The sequence below is a fragment of the Colossoma macropomum genome, unplaced genomic scaffold (assembly GCF_904425465.1).
Source record: "Colossoma macropomum unplaced genomic scaffold, Colossoma_macropomum, whole genome shotgun sequence".
In the NCBI taxonomy this organism is placed as follows: domain Eukaryota; kingdom Metazoa; phylum Chordata; class Actinopteri; order Characiformes; family Serrasalmidae; genus Colossoma; species Colossoma macropomum.
The window spans coordinates 22,228,701-22,248,106 of NW_023494807.1; the positions used below are offsets into that span (position 1 = coordinate 22,228,701).

At 38.6% G+C, this 19,406-nt stretch overlaps 1 protein-coding gene across 3 annotated transcripts in view; it reads left to right on the forward strand.

Moving 5' to 3' along the window:
• Window positions 1–2,264: 2,264 nt before the first annotated feature.
• The window catches only part of LOC118796714 (CMRF35-like molecule 2), a 44,305-nt gene continuing 27,163 nt past the window's right edge, over window positions 2,265–19,406 (forward strand). For all 3 annotated transcript variants that reach the window (XM_036555769.1, XM_036555768.1, XM_036555767.1), the window contains exons 1-8: window positions 2,265–2,398; window positions 2,642–2,956; window positions 3,074–3,376; window positions 3,481–3,520; window positions 3,981–4,075; window positions 12,480–12,514; window positions 14,141–14,206; window positions 17,027–17,090. In XM_036555769.1, the coding sequence (XP_036411662.1) occupies window positions 2,338–2,398; window positions 2,642–2,956; window positions 3,074–3,376; window positions 3,481–3,520; window positions 3,981–4,075; window positions 12,480–12,514; window positions 14,141–14,206; window positions 17,027–17,086 (975 nt within the window). In that variant the 5' untranslated portion in view covers window positions 2,265–2,337 and the 3' untranslated portion in view covers window positions 17,087–17,090. The remainder of the gene's footprint in view (window positions 2,399–2,641; window positions 2,957–3,073; window positions 3,377–3,480; window positions 3,521–3,980; window positions 4,076–12,479; window positions 12,515–14,140; window positions 14,207–17,026; window positions 17,091–19,406) is intronic.

The following is a 19,406-nucleotide window of genomic DNA, read 5'->3' on the forward strand; positions in this document are numbered from 1 at the left end:
ATTTCAGTGCTAGTGAAAAACAACAGGTTACTAAAGTGTTTCTCGAGATATTCCACTAAACTGGCATTCCAAGATAAAGACTTTCAAAGACTTCCTCCATATTTTATGTTACTCTTTGTGCTTATTGCTACATGCAAGCTAACACTGCTGGCAACAAAAACCAGCAAGCTTAATCAAATGTGGGAGTTAAGCTGCTTTAGCAGTTGTAGCCTAAAGTTTGAGGAGCTGGTGTTGTTTTAGAGATGACGTACAGTATGAGACTTTCATTTCGCATCATTTCAGTGTGCATGAGTGTTAGCTTGCTTGTAGCATAGATGTAGCAATATTCATATTTCAGTTGACATCCTCTCAGCTCAGAGGATCCAGTGACATTCAGAGGAAAAATGTATGTAGGACAAAAATTATCGGCTTTGGACCATCTTTGTTTACCACAGGGTGCAGTAGCAGCAATTTCTGAAAATGGCCCAACCCCTTTGATTCTACCCCTTTGACATAGAGTTTCTTTTATGATGCTGGAGTTCACAGGCCTTTTAATGGTTCATTACACTGATGGACAGTCTGTAGTTACTATGTATAGTCACTTGTGAAGTGGAAAGCAGAGAAGGCATCAGCTATGTAGTCCACGCTAACTAGTAGCTACATTACATGAAAGACTAGCTGTTAATATGAGAACATTGACTTGTTGTAGCATGAAACATGACAAAATGACAACAAACGTCACACAATTGACATATCGCTTAAGAAAATAAAGAATTAATACAAACAAGTAACTAATGTTTTTTTTTAGACTATTAAAAGAATTAACCACTACCTGATGGCACTAATAACATAGCATAGTGTTTCAATGCTGGCAGAGTCATCTGCAGTATTATTCATCTTAATCTGCCATCACTCAAAATGATAAAATACATTATTGAGAATCTTTATGGACAAAAATTAGGAAATTGCTGATCATTCATGTCCAAATAGATTAAGCACTTTTATTGCCATTTGAGCATTGAACTTAGTCAGCAGTGCATGTACTACTGCCACCAACTTCTTAAACTGGAGAAGTGTTGGTAGTGCGTAAGAAGATGAGTACAGAACACCAGCTGCTATTGTACAGTGCAAAGGTCAGAGACCACTTTCCTTTATTGAATAACTTCTCACAGTGGAGCTTTTCCCCTATTGCTCAAAGCTTTAAGTGCTGCTTATCTGATGGTGAGAGGTTTGGTGGTCTACCAGGTATTGAGTCCCATTCTCTCTCTCACTTTTATTAATTTTTCATTTTATTTTCAGCTTTGAAAACTCCTGTTTTTAAATTATGTTCCTCTGGCTTTGTCTTTATTCAAGCAGATCAGGTTATATATAATCTCTTTAACCTAAAAAAATAACTTGTACTTAATAACCATGTTGTTGTAAATGTACAGAAGTAACCTGTTACATTTTAACAGTATACATGGAGCAAAAACAGAATTTTTCTTCTCTTTTACTTGTACTATGCTGGAAGCCAACATGTCTGATGCAGTTCAAAATCTGGACAGCAGGAGGCACAGCACACTAAAAGACTCATGATTTAAACTGCAAACAAGCTTTCGCCCAATCTAAATCCCCAGAACTCTCTAGACTTGTGTAGGGATGTGGTGCTGTCTGTCTAACTGACATTCAACTATAATGTAAGCTGCATCATGCAAACTTCTAGAGAGGCTGTTTGGGGTGCAGACTTTAGCAGACTTTACTTGTGGAATCACTATTCATTCAGAGTGAAACAGACAAGACAGCAAAAACTAAACAGGAAAAATATTTAATGAAAAAAATATAAATTACAATCACACAATAAAAGGTCCTCCACTGTACAAACTACACAATACATGCACAAATGTCCAAACTTGGGGTCAACGTCATAACGTCAAATAAGGAAGCAAACTGAGCTGAAGTCCACACTCATTTGATGCTTGTAACCCCAGGGCCTTGCAGATTTCATGCGATAACAACAAGAACATCACAAAATGTATGACCGAAATCCACGAAACCATAGTCCACGAGTCTGGAGTCCAAATTTGGATTGGCCATTTGTCTTTAAATTCCTCCAGAACTATTAGCTCCTTTCATAAATTTCAGTAAAAAGCCTTTGAAAAATATCCGTTGTTTTCAGCTTAATTTCACAGCGATAATGAGAGAAATCTAACCTCTCAAAATACTAAAAGAAAAACAAAGCATAACCATCTCAAAAAAAGTCAGAGTAGTCTCAGAGAGTCATAGTACCAAGAAAACAGAAGAAACAGGAAGAGCTCTGTAGTCAAGCTGCTTCTATCACCAGCAGGAAGAGCGTTTGTTATTTGAGCCTCTTACAGAAACATGCGCTTTTACTCACTCATGAGTTCTTTAATTCTCTTTGTGTTACTCCTCTGTATCTCAGGTAAGATCAGTGCTGTATTATTCCTGTACAGTGAACGTTCTTTACTTTTTCACTACTTTAAATGTTTTTATACTGACATTTATGATCTGTTCTTTTTTACCTTGGCCTCTTAAACATCATTGTGTAGTGACTGACTTTTTATACTGATGCTGATTTTTTTTACTCTGACATTCACACCAACAGTTTTGAAGCAGTTGTTCAGTGGGACTAATATTGCTGCTTAATTTGACTTCTGTTCTGCAGGTTCTGAGAGCCTGAAGACACTGAAGAATTTAGCTGTAAAACGTGGAGGATCTCTCAGTATTCCATGTGTTTATGATGAGAAATACAAACCAAACCTTAAATACTGGTGTCAGGGGTATCACTGGTCCTCCTGCCAAATAGTAGCCTATACAAACACAAGTGGAACAACATCAGTCACTGATCATCCAACCCAGAACATGTTTACTGTGGAACTGAATAGTCTTCAAGACTCTGGATATTATTGGTGTGCTGTGGAAATTGGTGGGATATGGACCCCTGATGACAGGGATTATTTATACCTGACGGTCAGTTCAGGTAAGAAGTCTCTCTGTGCAAAGCAGAAAATGTTCACTGTAACTTCAAATATTATAAGATGTCTCATTTATAGTGGAGTTCATGTTTACACCACTCATTCTCTGCCTCTTTATTCAGATCCTGCTGTGTCAGTGATAAACAGTAGAGTGAGTGGTCAGGAAGGGGACAGTGTCAGTGTCCAGTGTCTCTACAGTGCTAAATATCAGAATAAACAGAAGAAGTGGTGCAGATTTAAAGACTGGAGCTGCTTCACAGTGGGGAGGACTGATACATCCCATAATTCAGCAGTGCTGGCCAGTGATGATGGAAAAGGATCCGTCAGTGTGAAGATGAGGGGTCTGCAGAAGAGTGATGCTGGCTGGTACTGGTTCAGTGCAGGAGATGTGGGGGTTACTGTTCACCTCACTGTCATTACTACAGGTAAACACTTCATTCTTCAGACTTTACTCTGAAGTTCCTTGCCTTGTATTGGCATGTGGTCCCAAGTATATTTCTGCTCTCAATTTACTTCACACTCTCTACAGGTGGAGATGAGATGCGAAGTAAAGATGAAGGATCACAGCTGTAAGTACTGAGCTATATTTATGCTAAATTTATGTTTTATTTGTTATTTTATTTCCTTGACACTAAGAATATTAGATAAAATGTGCGATTTCAGTGTTTTTTGGCCAATAATATGCTATAGATTTAGTGGGTGCATCTGAAACAGCTAGAATAGCTCTGGTGTTCTGAGGCCAACTTCAATACACAAATGATTACCAAATGAAGCTTCCAGTTCATGTCAAGTGGATAGCACTTAAACAGTTATATTGGAAAAGCATACAGTGGTCAATGCTACATTTCACTGAAATGTAAGACTTGAGGTGTCATTTCCTGCAGGCTACAAATATGATACTGAACAAAACTAGTAAGGAAGTAGTGTTTGGAGATATTCTTACACTACTGAACCTCTTCAGAGAGAATGCATCTATTAATAAGTGTATGAACAGAGAGTAAAGATCTCACATCATCTGACTCACTGCAGTGATGACACCACACTGGCTCTCACCATAATCGCTGGGCTGTTTCTGCTGCTGACATTGGTTGGTTTGGTCATCTGGAAAGTTAAGTATAAACAAAGTAAGTATTTTGTTCCACAGGAACAGCACTGTGCCTGCAAAACACCCATTGATTTATTGGTTGACTGGTGCCACACAAGTATTATCTGGTCAACAACTACCCTGTTGTCATTAACTGACCAATGATGGCTGGGGAACAGTAGGAGTGGTGACCTCCAGTCTGAGAGGGTGACAGCACTGCAGAGTTTAGCATCCTATGGAATTTAACATACTCAAGAATAACTCAAGTGTGGCTAGTTTGGTATTCTCTTTTGGGTTAACCAGTGTGAGTGGATAGATTATACACATCATGCCTCTCTCTCTCTCTCTGTTTGGTACAGGACCAATGAGGTAATTAAACACATTTTACTCTGAAATAGCTCTGACAGTAAAGACCACAGCTTTTCTAAGATCAGACCGGACGTGACCTTCCACCATTAAAAATGAGTCCAATGTGACCATTCCACTTTAAAATCAGTTTTACTGAACATAATCGTCAATTCTTGTTAGCAAATTTTTCAAGTGAATTTTAATTTCAGTCAAATTTCACTCAACTCATGCCAAGAATGTATGCACCTACCTCCTTTTCATTCCTGGTTCTTAAGATTCTAAAAAATTGACACCATAGAAAAGCATTGCCAACAAAACAGGATGCTTTGGAGAGGCCAGATATATTCCACCAGGGTACCATGCTCAATTCCAATTGTCAGCTAGAGGGGTATAAAGCCCCCCAGCATTGTGCTTTGGAGCACTCCATCACTTCACACCTTCCAATACCTCTATAGTGATGATTCTGATCTAGAATTAATCATCCAACATCAGTATCTGACCTCTCTAATGTTCTTGTGGCTGAATGCAATCAGATCTTCACAGCAATGTTCCAACATCTTGTCTAAAGCCTTCTCAGAAGAGTAAAGGCTGTTACTGCAGCAAAGGGGACAAACTCCCTAATAATACTCTTAATTTCAGAAGAAACATTTGCAATAAATAGGTGTCTAAAAATATTGTTACTCAGTGATCTTTGGTTCAAAGTAAAATAAAAACATATACATAATTCTTTGGGCCTTTTTTTGATCTTAAACCACACAGCATTCTAAAGGCACCGAGCCTGATGTTCTGCTGCCTTGTTGAAATGCCCTACCGTAGCGCAAACTAAGGTAGGCTAAAACTGTAGGTAGGCTGTTTTGATAACCTAAATTCAGAAAATGAATCCTCATTTCCTTATCAGAAAATGTTACAAGCATTAAAATTATAGGTAGGATGTTGTAGCACCGGTACAGAAGAAGACACTGAAAACATTGCACGTACGGGCGAGTGTGGCAACTGGGAAGCAACAACCATCCAACTCAAGTTTGTCACTGAGCCGAGTCAACACGAGTGGGAGGAAGCAGCTCCCGGTCGTGATGGGGGGGCCTGAGCCGAGTGCATGAGTCCTGGCTTGCGCCTGTACAGGATGCGTGCGTGCATTGGTTGGATTCCATCGCAGCTAGGACCGTGCTCAACCTCAGGAAGGAAGCGTGGGCTGGGCATTTCTGGTCTTTGAAAAGACCCTCTGTTGTAGGTAGGATATTTTTGTAGCCTATATTATCTTACCAAGTAAGATGAATATGGAGCAAAAAAAATATCAATAATGGCAAAATGCCTCTTCTGCAAGAAAACTGGACATTAAGCACAAGTGTGTCAAAAGAAATGCAGATGCATGTGTGGAACAAAGGAGATCTAAAGAAAAAAAGACAGTCAAAAGCTAATGAGACACCAGTAAGAGCACTGAGTTAGTCGTCATCATACTCTGAATTGTGTGTCTATTCTATTGATACAGAAGGCAAAGAAACTATCAAAGTCAATGGATAAACACTGAAAATGGTCCTAGACACAGGAAGTGGATGAAACATCATAGGGGAAAATCTGTAGAACAAAATGTCAAAACTGTCAAACACAGTCAAAACTGAAACAAACTGGAAAGTAATTCTATGTCTATGCCCAAGCCAACCTACTTCAGTGCTTTGGTTACTTTGAAGCACAACTAAAATGGCAAAAAATGAGACAAATGATGAAATGTATGAGATCAAAGCAAATGTGCAGCATTGCTAGGCAGTAATGCATGTTTTGATTTAAAAGATACTAAACTCAGGATATGATGCAAGGCTGTAGATCAGTACAGTGATAGGTTTATACAGCTTATACAAGAGTTCAATTCACAGTTTAAAGGAAAATAAGGTACAAGTATATAGTCACAGAATCACTGTGCAAAACAAAATAAAAAACAATGGAGGCTGTAAATTAAGAACTTGATAAAATGTTGGAAGATGGAATAATTGAAGAAGTGAATGAGACGTCGCAATAGTTTTCCAAAAAAAACACTGCTAATTCCAAAGAAGGACACTACAGAAATAAGACTATGTGCTGACCTGAGAGAACCAAACAAAGCTGTAATTAAAGACATCTGTTCCAACTATAGACAGAATTTAGCAAACAATACAAGGAGCAAAAGTGTTTGCTAATCTTGACACATAAAAAGGCTTTTGGCAAATTGAGTTAAAACCTGAATCTACGGCTTTGTTCACACAGCAGGCAAAAGTGGCCCAAATCCGATCTTTTTCTTTATATGTGACACAGATCTGCTCTCTGTGTGGCAGTGTGAACAGCAAAAAACACACTGAATCAGACATTTTCAATTCCGATTTGAGACACTTTCATATGTGGTCCTGAAATCCGATCCGTATCCAATATGCGGTAGTGCTCAATCTGAACAGCCAGATTGGAATTCATGAGACTTTTACGTCAATCTAACTTGACATTTGTCATAATTTTGCACTGCTGAGACCTCATAAACATTTAGGCTGATGTTTCTGTACCATAAAAAAAGGCACTTATTGCAAATGTTCCGTGTTCGAAGAGGCTGCAACGTCAAAAAAAAGTTTAAAGAATCCGAGGATGTGAACCAAAGAAGTGACCATGGCCCAATAACGTGCACTTTTTACGGTGAGCTCGAACACATTCTGGGTGATGAGCCCAGCTGTCAGTCAATGAAGCTTCATGATCACTCCTGTGATGTTGGTGAAGATGAAACTGAAACCTGCATTGGTTAGCAGTCATGATTGTTTACCTCTGGATGAGTCACGTGAAGCAACGTGAAGCATTGTTCTTTTGCGCATGCGGGTCAGTTTAGGAGCTGATCTGTTTAGACTAATGTCGCATATGGATCACATTTAAAAGATAGTGTGAACGGCCAAACAAAAAAAATCTGATTTGGGCTACTTTTACCTGCTGTGTAAGTGTAGCCCAGATATTTGACTACTTTCATCATGCACAGAGGCTGCTATCGTTTCAGAAAGGTTCCCTTTGGATTGTCCAGCACTCCAGAGGCATATCAGAAGGCAATATTGTGTGGAATGGCAAGAGTGGTCTAGTATTTAGACGACACAGCTGTGTACGTGGAAAGCGAAGCCGAGCTGGAACAGAGGCTTAGAAAAGTCTTCGACAGATTCCAAGAGTGACTTCGAAAAAAAGGCAAATGTGTTTTTGGACTCAGACAGATTTAGATACTAGGTCATGTTGTCTCAGCAGAAGGAGTAAAGCCTGATCCAAAGAAAGTCAAAGCCATTTGTAAAGCACCACAACCTGAGAATGTAGCACAGCCTCAGTCAATCTTAGAAATGTGTGGTTTTCTGATGAAATTCATTTCAGATTTTGCACGTATATCAGAGCCGCTCAGGAAGCTGACATGAAAAGGAAAACAATGGGAATGGACTTCAGAAAGTAAGAAAGCTTTCATGAACATAAAAAGTGCATTGGTGAGTGAACCATGTCTTGTCCATTTTAAGATGGATGCATTATTAGTAATGCTAGCCCAGTACGACTAGGACCTGTTCTATTACAGAGACAAGAAGATAGTGAGGAAAAACAGGTCACTGACCCCTACAGAAAGAAGGTACTGAACAAGAAGTACTTGGATGTGTGTGGGCAGTAGAACACTTCAGAACCTACCCATGGGAAAACAAGTTTACACTGCGCACTGACCATCATCTGCTTATCTATTTGTTCAATTCAGAAAAAGCTACAATTATACCTCCAAGAATTTAAAGACTAGCATGGAGATTGCAGCTGTATATATGCAAGGTTGGACACATTGTAGGCAAAGCAAATGTTGCACATTCTCTCTCCAGACTTCCTTTGTCTGACACAGAGGACAGTGGTTACATCAAACCCTATGTGGACAGAATACTTTTTAATGTCTTTGCATGACGTACCTGCCATAACACTTCAAGAACTGAACTGATACTTGTAAGGACGATACATTGAAAAAACTGATGTCATTTGTTGAAACATAAAATTGGCCAAATCTAATACCAGAAGAAATACAGCCTTCGAAGAAGAGTCGTTGACTCAAAAAGGATTGATTGAAAATTGTGCTACCAGCTGCAACAGTGACACAAGCACTGACAATTGCATGACACACACCACAGTGTAAGTTCGCACCAAAAGCTACCTGAGAAGTAAATTCAATCAGCCAAACATGGACATGGATGTTTAAAGACTGATAAGCTAATGTTCAACATGTGTGTTGAATCAGCCGCTTAAGGGCCTCTCCAGCCACTTGAACTACCACCCAAAACTTGGACTAAGTTAAGTATAGGCTTAGTAAGCCTAATTCCAATTCAGTATGTGCTGACTGCAACTGACTACTACACGTCTTACCTAGAAGCAGCTGGTATATCTAATGTATCATCCAACACAGTCACTGAAGAGCTAATGCAGATTTTTGTGAGGTTCGGACTCTCAAGTGAAGTCGTTACAGACAACGCTAAACAGTTTGTGGGTCAACTGTTTGACTCATTTCTGAAATCGAATGGGATTAAGCACATCCATGCCTCACCTTAATATCCCAAGACTAATGGCAATATAGAGATTTCATAGGTAACTGAAAATGGCCAAAAATGAAGGAAAAAAAAATCAATCTATGAAAACATCAGGAGAGACACCAGCTCACCTTATCTTCAGAAGAGATATTCACACAAAACTACTGGACATGCCAAAGGAGGACAGAACAGCAAAAGACATAATTCATTCACTCATTACAGAGAGTACAAAGAAAAAATGAAGCTGTACACAGACAAATGGAACAAAAAATGAAAAAAAGCATCATTTTAAAATTGGAGACAGAGTACATTGCGAACATGGACAGACGTTATGTACTACTCAGACCAACTGAGAATTTCTTTGAACTTGTCAACCCAGACTTTGCTACATGGATTGGTCAAAATGTCAGACTTGCAAATAACTGGCCATTCCAGAGTCTGATACTGGAGTGAAAACTGCAGCGTTAGACATGCAGAATAATCCAGAACCTGGATTCTGGATTCCAGGAGATGAAAGTTGATCTACATCCTCTTCCACATCTGATCAAGCTCAGATCACAACCAGGAGCGGTAGAGTGATAAAGAAACCAGTTTGTTTCAGAAACATGGTTATGTGACTGGACTGTTACTGTGTTAAAAAAAGAACGAGTTACAATGAAAGCTAAAAGTTCACTGATATTGTGAGACAATTGAAAGAATATGATAAATGTAATTTTGCATTAAATCAAAATTTTATTTATGGAAGGTAACAAGTCCATATTTTTATGTCATTTAGGAGAGTGTTGCTGAACAAAGGAAGGGATGTAGTATAGGTGTATTATTATTGCTTGCCTGCATCCTAAATGTAGTTATTCATTTTTAGAGCTGTCACAGAACATAGTAATATGATCATTATGACTGGGGTGGAATACAAGGCGACATTCAAGAGCGATGCAGTCACATATATATGCTACTTACTGGTTAAAAATATAGTTTCACTCTAGATCAGTTAAAAGTGTTTTTATTTAAGTTTTCTACAATGTTCTATGAAAAAAATGTTTCTATTTCTAATCCCTGTTTATTGCAGCCCTACTATGAAAAATATTGTTAAAGAGTTTGATTTCCATAGTAGAAACTGTGTATGTATGCTTAATGTAAAGTGCAGACAAAAAGTTGCTTTGTTACAAAGTTGCACTTGTGAGCAGCATTGGCATGGAATAGAAAGAAGGACTTGATTAGGTTAGCAGGATAAACTTCTGACGTGGTCGCCAAGCCTGAAAATTAGACAAGGAAATTCTACTCAAGCATCCCACAAGCCATCAAAACAGCCAGGCTTCATTAGTAAATGATAAGCTTTGGGAATACTGCTTTATTTGAGCCGATCACTAGTCCAATTACTTTATGTTTGAAGTAATGTGGAGTTAAATAATCGACTCCAAGCATTTCGACTCTCAGAGTTGACCCTGACTCCCAGACACGTCGACTCTTTTGTTATTTTGCGACTTGTTACAGGATTTGATTAGATTCATTCTTTTTTTCCATGTGATATCCTATTCAGGATTTTCTGCTGATATCGGCCCAATGCCAATACTCATTGATTCTGATATGCCAATTGTGAAACCTTTCAAAAGTGATCTCATTCAGATGATTGGATGATTGGAACCCTTCTTGCACATCAGTTGGCATTTAGAAGTGATCTTGAGATACTGAACCTGCATTACACATCTCACCGACATACAGAAGAGGGTCTGGTCTAAACAGCGTGAGACAGGCTCCCTCTGTAGGCTTCTCTGACACTGCATGTTTGCAGAGTACATACCTAACTACATCAGCCTTTAGGTAGCACAAAAGAAGGAGTCTTTAATTTATCCAAATGTTTATATAATTACACACGCTTTCTCTGAATTTATGCATGCTAACAAATTTTCAACCTAATACTTATGTGAGCTACATCAGCTAAATTGAGTAGCTTGTTAGCTAAGTGTATAATTTCCTCCCAAGCTGAGGCTTTGCTCAAGTCTGGGCCTTGGTGTGCGGGGCACTTGCAGTAGGGCTGCATGTTTAAAGTCGCAGAAAACACAGAAAAATAATACAATTGTATGTATGATACTAAACTTTTGTGTTATATTAAACTTCCAGCAAAGCTTGAAAGAAAAATAAACTATATAAATATGATAAAACACGCCTTAAAAACATCTGAGAACTTTGTGGGCATGGATAATAAGCAGCTTGATTGACAGCTCCCTGTCCAGCACTCCTAGCCTGCTCGGCCACTCATACAGAACTAAAATCATTATCCTCCTTATATGTGATGGTAACTGAAAAAAGTCACAGACAAACAGACATGCAGACAGATGGCCGGATGAACGAACAAACGGATGGGTGAAGCAACGGACGAACAGATGTGCAGATGGACGGACAGATTGATGAAGCAATGCATGAATGAAGGAACAGATGAATGAACAATGTTCATTCGTTTATCCATACACAAACGGGAGACAGGCAGCTACAGACAGGTGGTCTAGCCTGCTAGCTTTTGGTTATGCTGGGTTAGCTTTAGGTTGCTAAGTTTCTCTAACTCTGAAACTGTTTTGTGTGGGCGGGGCATGAGACGTCAGCCTTGCTAACGAAAGCGCTACCCAAGATTAGAACTGCCCAGTTTACATCGAGAGGACAGAAATATAGTGAAATGTATTAGTCATTTATTAGTCATTGGAACATTATTCAAAGGGTTTACTTACATGTTTACTGTCTGCCTGCAAGAACAAGATTAACCTAATTAGAAAGAAAGCACACTGTTTTGGCTTTTGGCCTAAGCTGCATGACGTGGCCTTAATGTTGTGTTAGTGTGGGCCTCAAAAGTGCAGCATCACACGCACCCATAACAGGCTGCAAAAACATAGGACATCAGCCATCAGCGCAATTATTGCTTGTGGATTAAAATGTGCTAAAATTTGCGTCTACATGTACATACATTTAAATACACGCATTTATTGGCATGCTGTTTAGTTGTCCAAACTGTGATAACTGCATTAGCTTTGCCCATCTTATTAGCATACAGGTCTGGAAAAAATTACATAAATATAATAAAGAAATAAATAAAATAATATAAAATAAATAAAATATGTACTAAATAAATTAAATGTAATTTAATAACTAAAATCATTTCAGCATTTCTGCTCGTAATTAATAACTTATTTGTTAATTTATGCATTTGTACCCACATGATTTAATTTATTTATGCTTTTATTATACATTTATTTATATATGTCTACCACACATTTATTTATTTATTTATGTTCTTATTTGTCTCTTTTTCAAGTCAAGTTTCATTTTCTGTAGAATCCAGAATGGGAGAAGAGGGAAAACTAATCTCTGCTGGGCTGTGATCCTCCAGGATCTGAGTTTGTCACACCTGGGGTAGAAGGGGGTTGACAAATTGGGCATGACAGCAAGGGAGGTGTTTGTAATGAAGTGGACGATAAGGGCGCATCTTTAGGCTTCTTTAGGCTTCTGTGATGTAATTTATAAAGCAACACTTCAGTTACTGGAACATTATGATCATTTTTTCTCTCTCCTTATTTTTAGGATTAACCACAAAAGGAGGAAGTAGTGGCTGTTCGGTATGTGTTACATCACCACAGCTGCAGTCTGAAACATGAAAACTGTTAGCTGTGTTTGCTTAGTTTCACACATTCAGGACAGCACAAACAAGAGATCAGTCAATCTAATATATATTCATGTGTACATGTGTATAAATGAGACAAAAATATTAGACTTATTGAGGAAAATGATCCAATACTACAATATTTGTGAGTGGCAAAAGTATTTGAACCTTTGCTTTCAGTATCTGGTGCGACCCCCTTGTGCAGCAATAACTGCAACTACACATTTCCGGTAACTACTGATTAGTCCTGCACATCGGCTCGGTGGAATTTCAGCTCATTTCTCTATACAAAACAGCTTCAGCTCTGTTATGCTGGCGGGTTTCCTCCCATGAACTGCTGCTTCAGGTCCTTCCACAACATTATTATAGGATTAAGGTCAGGACTTTGACTTGACCATTCCAAAACATCAACTTTATTCTTCTTTAACCATTCTTTGGTAGAACAACTTGTGTTCTTAGGGTCGTTGTATTGCTGCATGACCCACATTCTCTTGAGTTTCAGCTCACGGACAGATGTCCTGACATTTTCCTTTAGAATTTGCTGGTATAATTCAGAGTCCTGGCCCAGATGCAGCACAAACAGGCCTAAACCATGATACTACCACCACCGTGTCTCACAGATGGGATAATTTTTATGCTGGATTGCAGTGTTTTCCTTTCTCCAAACATAATGCTTCTCATTTAAACCAAAAAGATCTACTTTGGTCTCATCCGTCCATAAAACATTGTTCCAATAGTCTTCTGGCTTGTCCATGTGATCTTTAGCAAACTGCAGACGAGCAGCCATGTTCTTTTTGGAGAGCAGCAGCTTTCTCCTTGCAACCCTGCCATGCACACCATTGTTGTTCAGTGTTCTCCTGATGGTGGACATTAACGTTAGCCACTGTGAGACAGGCCTTGCTTAGACGTTATCCTGGGTTCCTTCATGACCTTGCAGACTATTACATGCCTTGCTCTTGATGTGATCTTTGTTTGTCAACCACTCCTGGTGGAGTGTAACAAAGGTCTTAAATTTTCTCCAATTGTACACAACCTGTCTGACTCTGGATTAGTCAGATTATGTCAGATTAGATTATAAATCCAAACTCTTTAGAGATGGTTTTGTAACCTTTTCCAGCCTGAAGAGCATCAAAAACTCTTCTTCTGTTCTTCTGAGGTCCTCAGAAATCTCCTCTGTTTGTGCCATGATACACTTCCACAAACATGTGTTGTGAAGATTAGACTGTGATAGATCCCTGTTCTTTAAATAAAACAGGGTGGTCACTCACACCTGATGGCCATCCCATTAACTGAAAACACCTGACTCTAATTTCACCTTCACATTATCTGCTAATCCTAAAGGTTCACATTCTTTTGCCACTCACAGATTTGTGATACTGGATCATTGTCCCCAATAAATAAGTGACCAAATCTAATATTTTTTTGTCTCATTTGTTGAACTGGGTTGTCTTTATCTACTTTTAGGGCTTGTGTGAAAATCTGATGAAGTTTTTGGTCAAAGTTATATATATGTGTGTGTGTGTGTGTGTGTGTGTGTGTGTGGTGTGTGTGTGTGTGTGTGTTATTTTCTCTTTTCTTATAGACAGAGTTTGATGTGGTGTATGCTGATGTTATCTTCGATAGTCTGGCACAAAGGAGTCCAAAGAAGGTTTGTCTTTTTTGTTTGTTTGTTTATTTGTTTGTTTTTTAGTAGCATCAGATTTCAGACAGTAACATCAGTCATTCACACGCACCCATACACAGTGTGTCTTCAAACATAAAGCATCTGAAGATCAAAGACAGCATTCTAGCAGATGCAGGCCAAAAATATGTGGACACCCAAACATCACATCCATAAGTGGTTGTTGAACATCTCATCCTAAAACCATGGTCATTACTATAGAGTCGGTCTTCCCTCCAGTAAAAGCCTCCGTTTTTCTGGGAAAGCTTGTCATTCCAGTTCAGCCCAAATGTTGGATGAGGTTGAGGTCAGGGCACTGGGGCACTGTCATGCTGAAACAGAAAAGGGTCTTCCCCAAACTGCCGCCACACAGTTGTAAGCACACAATTCTGTGGAATGTCACTGTATGATATAGCATTAAGATTTCCCATCACTGGAACTGTGCGGAATATATAATGAAACACAGACTATTATTCCTCCTTCACCAAACTTTACAGTTGGCACTACGCATTCAGGCTGGGTGTGTTCTCCTGGCATCACCTAAATTCTTCTGTCTCAGAACATGTCCACTGCTCCGGAGTGCTTTACAACACCCCGGCAAATGCTTTGTATTGCTTGTGGTCATCTTGGGCTTGTGTGCAGCTGATCAGCCAAGGAAACCTAAGCCAGTAAGCTTCTAACAAACAGTTCTTCTGCTGGGACTCAGCTGACCAAGGCAGGTCTATCAGAATAGAAGCTGACTTCTTGGACAGGTGACATCCTAGTGCATTCAAGCTGAATGTCACTGAGCTCTTCAGAATGACCCATGCTAGTGCTAGTGTTTGTCTATGGAGATTGGATGGCTGCACGCTTGATTATATGCACTTGCATGTAGCTTAAATGACAGGAATGACTGAACTGATGAGGAGGACAACTAAGACAAATGTTTCTAGTGTTGGAGGCTATCTAGATACCTTACTTCAGTTTGGCTCCTTTTCTTTGGTTGAAAGGTAAAACTTGTCTTTGGTGTCCATTTTGTGTTGAATAAAGATATAATTTCTTTTGTGATTTTGTTTGAAGACATTAGAGTTACACTAATGCTTGCTTGGGATTTACTAGCCTATATATTAGTCTTTAGGAGGCTGGCACTCAGGAATGACTGACACCACAAGGATTCCCAGTGGTTGTGTGATGTATCTGTGCAATGTATGCTGAGTATTATAGTGAAAGAACAATGATGAATGAAAACATGAAAACAATTTAAAATTTTGAATTTAAGTTGTGGTACTTTGACACTTTACTGTTTTTTCAAAAATATATTTATTTTTTTGCCATCTTCCTTTTTATTCTCCTCTAGGATCTGTGTCTGCAGTGTGGGTCAGTGGGTGGTGGGTTAGTGGGAAGCGGACATAAATAAATGTCATGTTTTTGCTCTGACTTATGAATAATGTAAGAACTTACCATTTAGCACCTTTCTAGAGGGTGAATCCAAATAGCATAGAAAAATGTGTTTTGTGTGTTTTTTTAATATCTATTTAAATGTACTGGATCTGCGTCCAGCAGGTTACATAAAAGTTCTGTAAGCGCTGTAAAGTAGCGAAACAAATATGCTTTTTATATCGCATGTAATTACTCCACACACTCCCTGTATTACTTAATGGTGTGTCCCTTTTAGTGAAAAGCTACTGAATGGGTTTTAAAGGTTTTTTTTCTGTGGGTGAAGCTGTTTGGTGGGTACCCTCTATGAATGTCTTGTGCACTTTTGGCCACAAATAATGTGTAGATTGGTTTTACTTTTTTGTTTTTTTGGCTCTCTGAAGTTGCCTTCTTGCTTCTGTTTGGTCACATCCTCAGGCATCCCCTGCCACTTCCATCTAAGTAGTTGTTATTCATTGTGGCACAGCTGTTATGCAGTTTATGGGCACACTCAGTAAATTAGGAAGTAACAGACTAATGTATTGAAAGGGTGAGTCTCATAGAAGGTTTTACTCCCCAGTCCATAAAGTCCATATATGGAAACTAAGCTACAAACAATGGCCCTTTTTGAAATTCTTGGTTCTTGTAATGTCATGAAACACTTTATTCACCATGACCAACACATACACCCACCTTTATGGCATACAGTAATTTAGCTCTGCCCATTCACACTAAGGTAGAAAAAGTGTTTCTGTTTGTTTTTTTTTGTTTTTTTTTTAATGAGGCACAAGGCAGAGCAGCCAATCAGAATAGAGCTCATTTGCATAGATCAGTTACAGTAGCACAAAAGCCCTGGACAAAATGAGGCTGGAAAATGGCCATGTGACTGTGTTTGGGACATCAACCTACACAAATATACTAAGTGGACAATGAGGTAAAAAAACTGTTTTAGCTGATTATGCTTATTTTAAAGGTATCTACTTTATTTTTGAACCAGGTTACATAATCTAGTTGATATAGAGTTTGTTACAACCCAATACTGAACATGTCAAAATGTTACTTCATATTAAAAATCAAAGGAAACACAGAAATGTGGGTTAGTGTGCTATCACCAGTTCCCAGCCTTATCGGTTTCTGAGAATGATGTTGCCTACAGCACATCATAATCTCACTTCTTACAGCAGTCTTTGTTGTCTCTTGTGTAGCTCTGTTCACTTACATAGTACCAAATAATAAGGCAACATGAAAACTGATATGTTTCCTTAATGCAACCGAACAATAAACTGACCCACAGCATAAAACTACACTGATAATGTGATTAATGTGATTTGCTTTATGTGGGTGAAATGGTGCATTTGGTTAGTGAGTCAGTGAAGGCTTTCCACTCTGTAATTACAACTGGTTTTCTTCCAGCTCTCTCAGGCTGCCTGTGATGACAGGGTCATCTATAGCTCAGTGAAAACTTCCCAGTGAATGGGTGAGTATATCTTTCCCTAAACAGAATAGCTGGATTTACTGTGTGGTTTGCATTTCCATTAACATAAATCTGCTGAAACATTCACTGTGCTTTAAATCTGTTCACACGCAAGGCTGGTCTCTGTGTTGTAAACAAGCTGTGAATAATTAGGGATGTACATTCTGACTAATTTTGATACTCAGGTATACAGAAGAGTTAATGAATTAATGAACGAATACCTGGTGAACTGCAGAGAAGTAAAAAGCAACAATAAAAGGGAGAAAAAACAGGTCTAGGCCAAAATTAGCACAGGGCTGTGGGCTTACCTTTCAAATATTAGCACTAAAGGCTGAATTTTGAAAAGCTGTTTCCCAGGTCGCCATGGAAATCAGTAGGTTTTGTGTCTGATACCTGCTGAAAAAAACAGCACTGACCAGCATGCATGCCATGCTGGTCTATGCTGGCTATGCTAGCAGCAATGAGGAACAGAAGCCTATTCAGAGGAGCTAATGAGCTAAGACTAACTGATACAACATTAGTTTTAATGGAGACTGCTCCTCAGTGGTGCTAAGTGATGTGCTAACATAATACTTTGGCAAGAAATGTGACTTTTCACAGTTTCTGGACCTGGCTAACGTGAACTAGAGTAGTTAGCGTAGTTATATAATCTGGTTTAAAAAGGATTTATTAAAATGGCATGAATAGACCTTTTACAATTCAAGATTATATCAGACCTACATTATCATTCACATGACGTCCCACTTTCTGGTATTATTCAACCTTCAAACTATGTGAGGTTGGAGTGTAAAACGTCACTATGCAGGTACATAGGTTTAGCCCAGGAATACCTAAGGCATGCTTACTGTAAGAGAGTTAGAAGTCACATATCGAATAACAAGAAACCTACCAAAACATGGTGAATTTGCAAAAACAGAACAAAGAAATATTCAGGTAATCTGGTATATTATCGCTGATTTCCTATCGATATAGACACATGCAGACTGAGGTAAACATAACTTTTTCTCCATCTTTGTTATGCTCACTTATTGACATGCCATATGTATCTAAAGGTGGGTCTGGGGAGTTACTGGCAAGTCCAGCATCCAACTGATGCATTTCTTTATGTGTATATTCAGGTTCAAACATAAACAACATAAGGCTCATTTGTACAGAAAATGTGGATCTCAAATTTGTAATCAGACACTGTACTGATTTTATGAGTACATTTGCTTAGCCTTTCTACCGGTCCTAGCTGATGGTGCATCAGCATCGATTTTTCTTTCTGCCCTAAATTAAGACCTGGTTGTGGTTTGAGCAGGTTGAGACATGTTTGGAACAGTGTGGGTGACTATTGACTTTTAGTGTTTGTTATCATCATGAGCCAAACAGCAGTCCTTAACTAAAGAAGCACAATTTGGTCTAAAACTTGGCTGATTGACTGTACTTGGGCTGCAAGTGGAAAGATTATGTAAATGTGATTTTTTGCTCACATTCAGGCACTCCTATTCCATAGTAGCAAAGTTTAATATATGTTCTCGCAAAACTGTCACAATTAATCATGAAATCTGTATTTTCCTGAATTCATCTGCTTATTTTCTCTGTCTTTCCATGATGAAATGTGAAGAATACACAAAAACATGATGTCAGTATTTGAATACTGATATCTGGAACAGTTAACCAAGTACTCCAGTACTAGTGCACATCCCTACAAATAACCAACAAGCATCATCATTATGCATGACTTAAATCTATTGCACCATTTGTCAAAACTCAAAGAAAATAAATGACTGTTGGCATCTGTGTTCTTCATGTGGAAGCTGGTGCCATTTTGTCATTATACCTGGTCTTAGCTGAGGAGGGGATATACACCATAAATCCCATGTCCAGATCAGCAGAGGATCTTAATCTGGCCCTGCTAAACAGTCGTGTAGGGATGCACTGATACAGGAATTGTTGGTCATACCCAACATCTGATATTTTTATGTATATGGACCAATGTTGAAATATAAACTTGTAGAAATTCTACTCTCTCAGTAAAATTGAGAAATTATAGTTCAGTAGTTCAGCATCACCTTTACATTCTGCTCCTCCAAGAAACGCATCATCATTTCAAATTATCAGTCATATCTAAACATCTATCTGATGACCTTCTGTCTGATTTCTTTTTATGGAATTATCTGTTTATACCAATATAGTTCCAGTATTATTATGCGTTCCTAGTGTTTTTCTGAAATCCACTTTTACTCTGCTGAGTGTTGATTTAAACTCATAATTACTTCTGATGGGTCTTTGACAACTTTTTACCCTGCTGCTTAACATTGACATAACCACCCCATA